At 38.5% G+C, this 14,594-nt stretch overlaps 1 protein-coding gene across 7 annotated transcripts in view; it reads right to left on the bottom strand.

Annotated features, from left to right (window-relative positions):
• Nucleotides 1–12,818, bottom strand: part of ptpn21 (protein tyrosine phosphatase non-receptor type 21) — a 71,965-nt gene extending 59,147 nt beyond the window's left edge. The window contains exons 1-5 of one of the 7 annotated variants that reach the window (XM_033027376.1): nt 12,705–12,818; nt 9,982–10,056; nt 4,401–4,503; nt 4,276–4,333; nt 3,142–3,458 (exon numbers count right to left, since the gene is read on the bottom strand). In XM_033027376.1, the coding sequence (XP_032883267.1) occupies nt 3,142–3,321 (180 nt within the window). In that variant the 5' untranslated portion in view covers nt 3,322–3,458; nt 4,276–4,333; nt 4,401–4,503; nt 9,982–10,056; nt 12,705–12,818. Of the gene's footprint in view, nt 1–3,141; nt 3,459–4,275; nt 4,334–4,400; nt 4,504–9,981; nt 10,057–12,601 lie in introns of those variants that run through there. The other 6 variants (XM_033027378.1, XM_033027374.1, XM_033027375.1 and 3 more) reach the window with 6 other exon arrangements.
• Nucleotides 12,819–14,594: the final 1,776 nt, after the last annotated feature.

The following is a 14,594-nucleotide window of genomic DNA, read 5'->3' as shown; positions in this document are numbered from 1 at the left end:
ACCATGGTCCAGGATTTATTGACACAGGTTGATCATCTGCAGAATAATCGAACCACATTTTTGTTTGGAAGTGGAAAGAACTAATAGAAATTGCATTAATTGCAATGTGTAAAAAGAGTTGAGATACTGTATTATAATTTAGCTGCATGTCATTGTGGTATATATTATGTCTTGATTGGGGAATATGTTTAGTTTGTGACTTTATTTGAAGCAGAAATAATATGTGAATGCTTCATTGAACATAATTCCAACTGGTAACTACGCACTTCGTCCAAGCACATTATCGCATGCGTCATGCAAACCATCTTAAATGACCACCTAATCTGTCATTTGGCAACCTAAAAAGCTGCCTAGGTTGCCCGGCTGGCAACAGGGGAAAAAAAGTTAAGTGAGAGCCCTGTAATACTGTGGAAACAGGCCCTTCGGCCCAACTCGCCCACACTGGCCAACAATGTCCCAGCTACCCTAGTCCCACTTGCCTGCATTTGGTCCATAACCCTCCAAACCTGTCCTATCCATGTACCTGTCCAACTGTTTCTTAAACAATGAGATAGTCCCAGCCTCAACTACCTCCTCTGGCAACTTATTCCAGACACCCACCACCATCTGTGTGAAAAAGTTACCCCTCGGATTCCTATTAAATCGTTTCCCCTTCACCCTGAACCCGTGTCTTCTGGTCCTCGATTCACCTCCTCTGGGTAAAAGACTGTGCATCTACCCGATCTATTCCTCTCATGATTTTGTATACCTCTCTAAGATCTCCCCTCATCCTCCAACGCTGCATGGAATAGAGACCCAGCCCACTCAACCTCTCCCTATAGCTCACACCTTCTAGTCCTGGCAACATCCTCGTAAATCTTTCCTGAACCATTTCAAGCTTGCCAATATCTTTCCTATAACATGGTGCCCAGAACTGAACACAATATTCTCAACGCGGTCTCACCAACGTCTTATACAACTGCAACATGACCTCCCAACATCTATACTCAATACTCTGACTGATGAAGGCCAAAGTGCCAAAAGCCTCTTTGACCGCCTTACCTACCTGCGACTCGATCTTCATGAAACCATGCACATACTCCTAGATCCTTCTGCTCTACAACATTACCCAGAGGCCTACCATTTACTGTGTAGGTCCTGCCCTTGTTCTACGTCCCAAAATGCAACACCTCATACTTCTCTGTATTAAATTCCATCAACCATTCCTCCGCCCACCTGGCCAATCGATCCAGATCCTGCTGCAATCGTTCACAACCATCTTCACTATCTGCAAAACCACTAACTTTTGTATCATCAGCAAACTCGCTAATCTTGCCCTGTATGCTCTAATCCAAATAATTGATGTAGATGACAAACAGTAACGGGCCCAGCACCGAACCCTGTGGCACACCACTGGTCACAGGCCTCCATTCTGAGAAGCAACCTTCCACCATTACATGGAGCCAATTTGCTATCCATATAGTTATCTCTCCTTGGATCCAAGGAGATCTAACCTTCCTGAGCAGCCTACCATGCAGCACCTTGTCGAACGTCTTATGTGCACAACATCTACAGCTCTGCCTTCATCAACCTTTTTGCTCATGTCTTCAAAAAAATCAATCATTGTGAGACATGACCTCCCACGTACAAAACCATGCTGACTGTCCCTAATCAGCCCTTGCCCATCCAATGCCTGTATATCCTATCCCTCAGAATACTCTCCAGTAACTTACCAACTACAGATGTTAAGCTCACCAGCCTATAGTTCTCAGCATTTTCCCTGCAGCCCTTCTTGAAAAGATGCACAACATTTGCCACCCTCCAATCCCTTGGCACCTCTCCTGTATTTAAGGACAACTCATAAATTTCAAACAGGGCTCCCGCAATTTCCACTCTATTTTCCCGCAATGTCCTTGGATATATCTGATCAGGCCTCGGAGATTTGTCTACCTTCAAACATGACAGTACCTTCAGTACTTCCTCGACGGTAACCCTGACTGCTCTCATGACACTTCCAGTGACTGCTCCAATTTCCTCCGTCCTACCGTCTTTTTCCTCGGTAAATACAGAGGAGAAATACTCATTGAGGACCTTGCCCATCTCCTGTGGCTCCACAGAGGTGACCGCTTTTATTCCTGAGGCCCCACTCTCTCTCTAGTTACCCTTTTCCCCCTAGTGTATTTATAAAATCTTTTGGGATTGCCTTTTATGCTACCCGCAAGAGTTATATCCTGGCCCCTTTTTGCCCTTCCGATCTCCTTTTTTAGCTTGCTCCTTAGTTCCCGAAACTCCTCCAAGGATGCACTTGATCACAGCTACCTATACCTGTCCCATGCATCCTTCTAGTTTTGGACTAACATCTCAATTTCCCTCGTCATCCAATCCTCCTTACGTTTGCCTGCTTTGCCTTTCACTCTAACGGGGATGTACACATCCTGAGCTCTCTTCAGCACATTTTTATAAACATCCCACTTGGACGATGTTCCTTTCCCCTCAAATAACCTGCTCCAGTCAACTTGAGCGAGACCTTCTCTCATACCCTCAGAATTGGCCTTACCCCAGTTGAGCAGTTTAACACGTGGACCCTCTCCGTCCCGATCCATAACTTTCTTAAACCTAATCAAATTGTGGTCACTTGTCCCAAAAGGCTCCTACACACACACTTCAATAACTTGCCCTTCCCAATTTCCCAATACTAGATCCAGCATTGCCCTCTCACTTGTGCGAGCCTCCACATATTGTTTAAGAAAACTCTCCTCAACACTCGAGTCCGGTTTGATTGTATTTGTTGACAGTATAGCATTTTCAGGTTTAATTGAATAGCATGTATAAACAAAGTCTTTCACTATACCCCAGTAGACAGGACAATAATAAATCTAAACATGAAGATTTTAGAAAAGGTTTAATTGATCTGTAATATATTGTGTCCCTATTAAATTAAATCTAGGCACTGATTCATAAGGGTCACTGCACAAAAACAGAATCGGATTTTTAAAATATTCTCGAGAATAATACTGTGCACTCATCAAAAATAAATATTCTCACCTGGTGGCCACCAGTGACCATTATAATTTTTCCAAAAGATCAAGGAAATCTGGTATTACTGAACTGAATGAAAATATTACCCTGCTTACTTATACACCCAAAAATATAGCATCTTACCTCTCTGAGCTCTAATCTCTGTGCAACAGCTTCCAAGCATTCTTGACCTGTACTTTCAACAGAAAGGGTGAATTCCAAAAATCCATTGTCCAGCAGTTGGATCCGTACAACCAAACAGCTCTTACTGGAGACAGTATATCGTCGTGTTCTTTTTAATTTTATTCCAAAAGGTAATGGCATGGCAAAGTAGGGTTACTTTAAACTTCTTGCACTTTTTCCACTCACTGTGCTTTTAAATTTATTTCTACTGTGCATGGAGAAGTCATCCAGCAGCAATTAGCAAAAGATTTATCCACCTGCCTCTGGGAAGCATTGCTCTGGAAAATAAAAAGTAATGAATAAATAAATACAAGTTCAATCGTCCTCATTCCTTCAAAGAAATGCTAGATCAAATACAACATACCAACCCTAATTTTACAGGAGAAAAGTTAACCATGAGAATATTCATACCTGGTGATAATAAATAAGACACAAATATATATTCTGCTTTCTTTAGCTAATCTTTGGCTTTGAAACATCACAGTGAAGCGGTAAGCTTTGCATTTTCAGACAACATGGATAAGCAATGTTTCAGGTTGGGACCTTTCTTGAGAAGCTTTTCTTGAAGTCTCAAACCAAAACATCACTTATTCATGTTTTCCAGAGATGCTGCCTGACCTGCTGAGTTATTCCAGCAATTTGTGAATTTTTGAAAACAAGCACTAATTTTTGTGAATTTGAGTCCATATCTTTGCACATTAGCTGGATCCAAGAATCTCCATTATTTCTGGCTCAATTAGCATCTTCCACATGGGAGACAAAGGATTTGTTCAATGTCATAACCATTTCCTCACTCCCCATAATTTCAGCATCTAAGTGGTAAATATTTATTTCTGCGGCTCCTCTATCTTTCAATATAGTTATAGATATTCTCACACATTAAAAAAGTTTACATTCATTAATAGAGATTTAATGTCTCTATTAATTTTCAGTGATCTATTGATGGTTCTTAGAAATCTCCCATTTGCAAGCCTACCATTATCTGTACTTAGCTGTTGACCACTTTTTGAGTTTTCAAAATCTCAATAGAATGATCATTTAAATCATAAAATGATCTTTTAAAATTCATAATTCTCAAAGATCATCAGTATTTACCTATTGGCAAACAGATGGGTTCAGATGCAGGGGTGGACTGTGCTTCTTGAAAGCTTTTCCCAAATACCAAAAATAAAGTTCATTACAAATTTAAATGAAAGTTCATATTCCACAGCAAAGCTGATAACCAACTTTCCGACTCTTCCAATATATCAACCGTTTGGCATCTGGGTCACCAGGTCTGTCACGTTCCCTTACAAGTAACAGAGAACCTGGATCTCATGCTCCCTAAAAAGTCACCGGGGAGAAATTTATTATATACTGTGTAACATCGGAAGAAAGTTAATTCATAATTATGCTGGGATCTAGGAGCGATCATTTTTCCCCCAATAAAGCTGAATAATATGTTATATAAGAAGAATCCAATTATACAAAATACAATACGAATCTGGAAACAAATAAAATTAACTTTAAAATTAAGAAATTTATCAGTGTTAACACCAATAGTGAATAACCCAGTATTTAAACCATCTGGTATGGATAAAACATATAAACAATGGGAAAAAGTGGGAATTAAAAAGGTAGGTGATTTGTATGAATTGGGAAATTTATTATCATTTCAACAACTAAAATCAAAATTTAAATTGAATAACAATCAATATTTTAAATACCTACAGGTATGTGACTTTATGAAGAAATATATACCAAGATTCCAAAGTATAATTTTAGACCCACTGGAAGAAGTAATGAATATCAATGCGGAGTCAACAAAATTAATATCATACTTGTATAACAGTATTTTAAATATAGAATTACCATCAACAGAGGCAATTAGAGAAGACTGGGAAAAATCTCAAAAGAAACATGGGAAAAATATTTGATACATATACTTAAATGTTCGATCAATGCTAGACATAACTTAATTCAATTTAACATATTACATAGATTATATTATTCCAAAACTAGGTTGAATAAATTTTATCCAAATATTTCTCCCATTTGTGATAAATGTCTTTCTCAAAATGCCAATATTACGCACTCTTGTTCAAAACTTTATAAATTTTGGTGTGATATATTTGATATATTCTCAAAGCTATTTAAGACAAAAATGGAACCTAACACTGAAATGATTATATTTGGAGTAAGTGGAGATGGGAACAAATTAAATACACACCAAAACTCATTTTTCAATTATGGGTTAATAACAGCAAAAAAAACTTATACTTAAATTTTGGAAAAATGCTAATATACCAACATTTAAAATGTGGATCAGTAATATGCTGGACACAGCACATTTGGAAGAAATGAGACTCCTCCTAATAGACAAACAAGACCTATTCTTAAGGGGTTGGTCCCCATTTATTGATTTCTTGGATTCATGTGGTGACATAGTATCATGAAAACCAACAGTTTCAGGTATGGGTGAAAGATGATTTAGAATATTTAAAAAAAAAACAAAAAAACATCTCACTCTGGCAATGGAATAATCTCCCTCCTGCTTTCCTTCGTCACTTATTCCTTCTCTTTCACTTTCTCTTTATTGGTTTTTCACCCACACTCACTAATCTATTCTTCACTTCTCACAACCTCTTTTTCTTCTCTCCTTTCTCACTTCTCTCTTTAAAAAAAAAGGGAAGTTGTACAGAGAATGTAATATGTTAACATTGTTTTTGTACCAATGCATTGTACTCACTTCTAATAAATAAAATTTTTAAAAAAATAAAAAATAATTATGCTGGGATATAATAGGAATAATATCTAACAGTTCAAATAAAATGTCAATCTAGCACCAAAGTCCCAAATGTCTCGGATGAGCAGAGTTTTACCCTCGTAATTAAATAAACAAACTTTCATGAAACCACCGACTTGTACTAGGGAATATGTCATCCATAACGGCTGACAAATATGAATATCAGATCCAGAACAAGAATTATGACTTTTAACTGTACGACGAAATGGCCAGCAAGCCATTTAACTACATAATAACTGCTAAGCTGAAAGACACCAGAAGCTTTGCGCAGCTGAGCCAAAGGCTCTATGGGGACAGGGTAATGCTCAGGCCACACTGTCACTGTACAGAGGTGGGGTGGAAAATGCAGGGGAAAAAATACTCAAAGGAAAATAATTGTCATGCTGATATAAAATGAATCTTGCAAGTGCAATAGTATGTCTAGTACGTCATTTATTTCAGAACATTTACTGTATTGTACATGTTTTACGTCTATGCTGGCATTTAAAACGTTCCCGTTGTTTCCATCTCCCAACTTATTTTCCTGTGACTAATTCTCTCTCATGTGCTTATTAATAAAGACCCCACCTCCCCAATTCTCCTGCCACTCGCCAATGTCAAGGACAATTTAAAGCAGGCAATTAACCTTCAAACCAGCACATCTGGGGGATGTGGGAGGAAAGTGGAGCGCCCAAGGAAAAATCCTTGCAGTCGCAGGGAGACAATATGCTCATTCCACAAGGCAGTAACCATGATCAGGATTGAAGCTAGGATACTGGAATTGTGTGACAGCAGCACTAATAGCTGTGCCACTCCACTTATTGGCTCTGTATGCTACTGTGCCAGAACACATCGTATTAGTTCTTGTATTAAACCACTCAATTTAGTTTGTTCAGGCTATAAAGATTGCAACTCTTCACATTAATTGTGCTATGATTGTTATAATTTCTTATTTCAAACTATTATTTTCATTTTCATTAACACTGTCGTTGATGATAGGCTACCTATTAACCACAGTAATTTTTGCTTTCAACTTTCTCAGATCTCCACCACACTGAACGTACCTTGTTCTTTTTAACCAATATTACTTCTTGTTAGTACCATTATGCATCTGTCTTGAGGGATACACACAGATTATATGTTGCTGCTTTAATATCAAATGCCGGGGAATAATTAAATTTCAAACTTGGTTTTCATGCAACCATATCCCTGTGACATCTAGCTATTAGATCAAATTCATTGACCTCTATATTAGTTTATCTGTTTCATTTCAAAGCCTAATGCCTTCAGGTTCTGTGCTTTTACTTTAAAAGATTTTAAGGAAAAACTGACTTGATAAATGCTTAAATTTATAAAAAGGAGTTTAGCCAGGGAGGCAGTGAAATATTCCTTCCCTTCACACTCTCTTCTGCCAGACAAAGACCTGAGTATTTCAGAACCAGGTGAACCAGGCAGATGTGGAGTCAAAGTATATTACTGATATAGAAATAGGCTTTCTTCATGATAACACGTGATTTGAACCTCATCCCAGAATAAAATGATATCATGTTGCAAACAATCTGGTTCAGTTTCAAATATTTGCCTGGCATCAGGATGGAGCCAAATTGTGTATGTGCCCACATTAAGTAGCCAAAGACGACGATTATTTAGATAATTCTGTTAGTTTGGTATTGTCGGAAGAGTGGAAGTCTGAGTGCGGAGTTACAAACAGTCAATTCAAGAAAGATGTACATGAATTTGGGAGACGGGAACAGATTGAGGTACTTGAGGCAAACGGGAGGTGGATATGAGATAGGTTTTACTTGAAGATGGTGATGATAGGAAATTTCTGGGATAGAGGGGGGTTAGAGTAAGGGCTATTGCATCTTAGCACAAAACCACCATCAGCCAGGATGGAAGCTAGGCTGTCAGGTTTCAGTTGTGTAATCCCACAGAGCCAAGATAAAGGTCTCATGAACAGAGAAAACATGAAGAAAGATAAGAGAGTAATTTGAATTATTTAAGAAAGAACTGCAGATGCTGGATAAATCGAAGTTAGACAAAAATGCTGGAGAAACTCAGCGGGTGAGGCTGCATCTATGGAGCGAAGGAATAGGTGACGTCTCGGGTCGAGACCCTTCTTCAGACTTCTTCATACAATATTTAAAAATATTGGTCTAATGTTGAGCTGGTAGACCTGCGGTGCAGCTGGTAGACCTGCTGTCTCACACCGTCAGTGTCCCAGGTTCAATTCTAACCTTCAATGCCGTCTGTGTGGAGTTTGCATGTTTTACCTGTGACGATGTGGGTTTCTCACATCGCAAAGACATGCTGGTTTATAGGTTAATTAGCTTCTGTAAATCTGGCTGCACAGAAAGTCCTCCTCAAACATTATTCTATTCAGAAATTGCAGAGATAATACAAAGACTATAAACGTAAATTTAAATATTTAACTAAAAGTTCCAATATGAAGTCAGCAAAACTTTTTTTTCCAAACATTCTAAATTTATAAATGCAGTAACCTTTCACTGTTGTCTATGCCCCAGAAACAATAGCACAATTTATACTCCCAATAATTCAAACAAGACTTCAAATTTAAATCAGTTCCTAGTGCCCTGGTACTTGGGACCTTATGATTTCAAATAATGAACTTCTTTCTGCCTCAGAAACCAACATTCAAGATGATTCATTCATCAAACTGTCTGGCAACATGGAAAAAGCAATGCAACATAAAAGAGAACCGAGACTAATTAGGGTTCCAAAAATACACGAAGGGTTTAATGCTACTGGTACGTACAAATCACCACGCATGTGGTCCTCACTTTATCCACATTGGTGACCTACTCGATTGACCTTTCTACCACACGCAGTAAAGTCAGAGTTATTGTAAGTTCCTTCTTTGAAATAAATTTAAATCAGGAGATTTGATAGCCCATAAGGAAAGATAGCTGCAAGTTTTAAACAATAACTTTCCTCTTTTCTGGTAAATGTCTATAAATGTTACAAGTGGAGCTCGTTAAGACAGATACTGTACTCCATTAATTTGTGTGTTCAATGAAAAATTTACGTCAATACAAAGGAAATTATGTTATGCAGAGCACACATGCTAGCTGTGTAAAAATCACATTTTATCAACGTGGCATTTCCTTTGAGCTTCTGAAATTGAATAACAAACGAGAGCTGCAGCACTTAATAAGTATAGCTAATCAGATTTAGAAACACGCAATAGAACCAGTATTCATGGAATGGAGCTGTACAACCTGGATCAGGCTGGTGTCATGTATCACTTTACAAAAATGTCAAGTTTATATATCAAAGCCAAATACAATTGGACCATTAAAGAAATCAGAAAACTTAACCAAAATGCTTTCACTAGTGGCAAGTAATTTGAATGAGAAATAATTAAGCAATTTCTCCAGGTAATCAAAAATTGTTTTTCATGATCACTCTCTACAGCAGAGGCAAAATTGTCTTTTTTCAGCTACATGAAACCATAGACAACTGAAAATATAGTCACATTCAGGAGTTCGCAAGGAAGTACCACCAAACAGAAATTACTGTATGCAATATGACAAGAATGCAAATAGTCCAGATTAGATCAACTACATGAAACAGTATCTGCGCACAGAGGTTATTAAGAGAGCTACCCTCTCATTCTATTTTCAAATAAAACATGAAATAAAACAGAAAATCCTGATGTTGTCTGATGAGTTGAGCATTAAAGTGTTTTCTCTTTTGCATTTAACTGTAGCATTTTTATTTCAAATCAACCCCCACAAACCCCCCCCCCCATCACCCCACGCCCTACTCGTTAGGATTCTATTATTTCTGTACAAAGTCTGTACTTCCACTCTTTACATCAAACCTCTCATCTCCCTTGTTCTGTTATAAGACACCCTTAATCGCCAAATGCTTCCACATTCCAAGAGAGAGGTGGCAAGAAGCAAAAAAATAATTATCTCATTTTCAAAATCCAAGCATTCTTGTCTCAAAAGAAATGATATGTATTCAAGATAACAAATTTGAAAAATAAACAACAAATGCAATTGCTGACCTACCTTTGCCTGTGGATTTTCTCTGTTATCCTTTGAGATTAGAGACAAGAACCTCTGGGTGTTAACACATATTCTTACCTGTCAAAACACAATTGAAATTCAGAATTCAAACAAGTCATTTTCAAAAGAAACATTCTACCCCAGTCACTATGTAAGAACACTTTCAAAGATTTGAATTGAATTTCTGCAGTCATTAAAATGTTGTAGATATAATACGTTTTATTTTAATATCTAATAAGTTTTTCCCCTAAAGCTAAACATTAATTCCAATGCTACAACTCATAGTTTCAAGTTAATGTTGTTCCTAAAGCTTACAGGAGAAAATCAGTAAAACGGAAGATTATTATTGGACACAAATCGACAATTAATCCATAAACATATCAAATTTTATATCAAAGCAGGAATTTGTCCTTTTTCAAAGTTATGCAAAAATCCTTATTCTGCATATGAAGTGCCAGAAACATCACCAGAAAATAGACTCATTCATTTTTAGAATGCATAATTTAAAATCAATTTAGTCACAGCTCTAGGCAAGAAATTGAGAACTTCAATTTGGATTTAAGAACAACTTAGGTCTTCAAATATAAACAGTGGAGTCAGGATTCTACAGGATGAGGGAAGGTGGCTTTGCAAAGAAAGCATGACAAATAACATTAAATTCAGAAAAATATATTCCAATTAGACATGAATACTGTTCAAAACTTTGAAGTCATAAATCTCAAGAGATAGCATGAAAACTTTCAGACCAATGCAAAGCTGTCAAAGCCATAAAGCCAAACGTTACAAAAACAGTGTCACAAGTGTGAAGAAATAATATAGTACAATAACCCATCATTTACCTCCATAACTTTGAAAAATAATTTTCGAACACATGTTCGGTTACCATGGAATCTATTTTCACTATCTCCTCAGGCAATGCTTTTGAAACGTTAAAACACAAATAATGTTTCCCATCATTTCACACTTGAACACTGCTCCCCGAAACGTCCTTCTTTCATCACGTAATTTAAATCAACCAAATTACCAGAGGAAACAAAGTTTCCCTATTTATTCTACATGAACACACTTACAATGTTGAATACCATCTTAGGTTAGCTTAACCTTTTCTCAAAGAAGAACAATCCTAGTTTTTGTTCGTATACAAATTTCTTAACAACTGGCTATGTAACAGCAAACCAGCAACTCATGCTGCAGGATATGTCATCTTCCAAAAGTAACATTCCAGATTTACCTTAAACATTAATTTTAAGGTAAATACAACAGGGAGTAGTTTGAAATTAATTAACGATTAATGTAGGACTAGTATAATTTTATGTTGCAAGCAAAATGTGATTGTCATATTGAAAATATTTGTCCATCATGTGAAAACTTAGGGTCTTTTAAGAAACAAGAGAATCGTGGAATATTTAGCTTTATGATATTTCAAGATTAATTGACCTCGATGAATCAACTCGTTTTTTTACATCAACATCACTTGTTATCTTATTTAAATTTAAATATTTGAGTTCTGAAATCTTTGATAAAATTATAATGATCCCAAATCAAATTAATCACAACACTGTTCTCATGCTGGACAATATTCTTGTGCCGGAAATTCTGACATGTTCACTGCCAACAGGTTGACAGAGAGTTCCAATAGAATTTGTAAAGCTATCAAAAGCAATTTCAACAATTTGAAACTCAAAACAGTTCCATCAATGAAAACTTGCAGGCACACCATAAATTTCCAATGTTAATTTACAGAAAATATATCAAACAAAGGCTTCAATTTTTTGACAGACCGTTCAGAAAAGTTTATTTTTTTATGAATGAAATGCGTTAAAAAAGTTCCCGTGAGAAAGGCATTATCGAGGATATAAGTAATAATGGATATTTGTTAAATTACAACTACATGAATGTTTTTATGAATCTGTTTAGATTCAATAAAACAAAAAACTTCATGATCGCATAAAAACAAACCTAAGACGTACAGGAATTTATTGTCGTGGCAAAGGAGCAAAAATTGAATACCAGTCTACCCCGTCCTGGCACAAAAATCTACATGGAAATATTTGAACACGGCAGCAGTAATCAATGCTGATTCTAACAAACAAAACAGTGAGGGGAACTATTTAGAAAAACACAGTAAAGCGAAAGCAGAATATAATTAATTCCGCTCAGAGAAGTGGCAACAGGATCGAAAAATAATTATTTCCGTGCATATTGGAAGCGGGGGTTGAGGTGGGTTTAAATTCAGGCGAGGGGAACTCAGTAACAGGTGCGACCTTTAAAGAGTGTTTACTGGGAGTGTATGTTTGAGAAACGCCGCCAACCACGCAAACAATGTGGTGGCTAAACAAGAGGACTGCAAGTGCTGGCAAGGAAGTGCTGTGTAGTCTTTCAGGCCACTCAGTCCAAGTGTCAAAGAGTACAAACGCCCCGCTCCACATCAACCTTCTCAGGCTAAAGTGTTAAAGGTAAAACATAGTTAAACACCACGCCCCCGTCCTCTGCCCCAGAACAATTCCTGCCTCCGCTGAAAGGCCACGGCCACGGCAGCGGGGAATGCACGGACAGAGAGACCAATGTCAACACGATTCAGGGAGGAGCAGTGGGATCTCGCCAGCCCCCTGCGGCCATTTACCTCCTCCTTCACGTGTTGCAGGAGAACCGCTGTCCTGGCGGTTGGACCAGACCGGACTGGACTGGACCAGGCGGCGTCGCCTCGCGCCCCCTCCTCCACTCACCCGCCAACCGGGCTCCTCACCGTCCCTGGGTATTGTCCCTCCGCACCGACCCACCAACCAACCGCACCGGGACAGTGCACGCCCTTCCGCCTCCCGCCTCCACGATCCTTCCGCCGCACTACTTTAACCTCCCCTCCCCTCCCCCTCCGCTATAGGATCTTTGCGCTTGACTGTCACCCAGAGGGGTAGAGAGAGAGAGAAAACGAACTCGTTTGCTCGCGGTTGCACTCCAAAATGCATCGTTTCCTTTAAAAATTGAAAATAATATGTATCTCTGATTTGTTTTAGCTAACGGTGTTAATCCCAGCCTCCTTACGTGTGAAGTGATACTGAGGTACCTCTGGTGTGAAAGGTCCATTACATCAGGCACCTGGAATGTTATGTACAGGGAGAATGTATGGCATGGGACAGCTGGCTGCAGCGCTGCGGTTGAAATTGAGCTGCTGTCGCAAACATATTTAGCTTGTTTTATTTTATGGTTGTTCCACCAACTTCTTTACTGCTTGCGTATTAGCGGTTTAATTTAAGATTGGAAACTAAGCGGCCCTTTGTCCCCGGTGATACTTCGCTGCAGATTACTTCGGAATGCACTCTTTTATTGTTTTGTATTTAATAACTCTAACGTATGTGGTGGCAAAGCATTTTATTGATAAACCCTTACAATTTGTAACCAAGGGTGCACCAAACAATGCACAGCTGGAATTATGAAGAAGGGTGTCAACCCAAAACGTCACCCATCCCTTCTTTCCAGATGCTGCCTGTCCGGTTAAGTTACTCCAGCTTTATGTGTCTATCTTCGGTTTAAACCAGCATCTGCAGTTCCTTCTTACGCAGCTGGAATTATATTCACAGGCTATAATAAAATGGCAAATGACATACTGTCAGGAAAGGATTTAAACAGCTAATGCATTAAATAGATGTGGTTGAAATGGAAAGGTTAGTGCGATGGTGAAAGGAGGTTCCAATATGTCAATTGGAAATTTGTATCAAAATCGAACCCTTTTCACTTTGACGAACCCAGAATGTATTCGTCAAATCTTACTATTTTGTCTGCCAGTTTACTCTTATGTTTCTGAGTCCGTTTTATGGCATTATTACCCAAGTACATTCCTGAAACCAGACACCTCTAAGTAAGCAAACATGAGCAGGAGGATATAGTGGAAATAGTTATTAAGGGAGATTTTAACTTGCATATAAACTGGACCGTCCAGATTTGCTGCATTAAATTATAGAATCTTCTTGGGATTATTTGTGATATTTACTGAACACCAACTGGGAAAAGACCTTGATATCATCAAAGACAATGTTTCATTATAAACATCATTCATCACCATGAAAATTCATATCCTCTGACACTGTTGCACTATAGTTACATAAAGTCATAGAGCTCTACCGCATGGAAGAGGGCCTTTCAGGCCAACTCATCCAAGCTGACCAAGCTGTCTAACCAAGCTAGTCCCTCTTGCCTGCAACTGGCCCATATTTTGAATGACCTCTGGCAGCTCATCACATATACACATTGTCCTCTTTGTGAAAAGCTGCCTATCAGGTCACTACCTGCTGAGGTTCTACCGGTTCCCAGTGTTGCGAAGGATGAGCATGGCTTGGATGCCTTGCAATCTGCCAATTAGCTGAACATTGCCGCACCATCTGTACTTTGTGGAAAGGTTCTTCCAGCCCAACAACTTTGACCACATGTCTTCTTCTTTTGTGTGGCGTGCACAGCCTAAAGTTGTAAGACAACTTGGTCTATTTGATCTTCCATTTGTGCACGTCGAGTTGATTGCCTTAGTCGAAACAGGGCGGACCACGTGAAGGTTGCAATCTTCCACCCAAGACCACAAGTCCATCGGGTAATGATCAGCACAGAACAAACATCCTGCAGGCAGG

The sequence above is a fragment of the Amblyraja radiata genome, chromosome 9 (assembly GCF_010909765.2).
Source record: "Amblyraja radiata isolate CabotCenter1 chromosome 9, sAmbRad1.1.pri, whole genome shotgun sequence".
NCBI classification, from domain to species: Eukaryota; Metazoa; Chordata; class Chondrichthyes; order Rajiformes; family Rajidae; genus Amblyraja; species Amblyraja radiata.
This window is presented reverse-complemented; position numbering and strand designations above follow the sequence as displayed.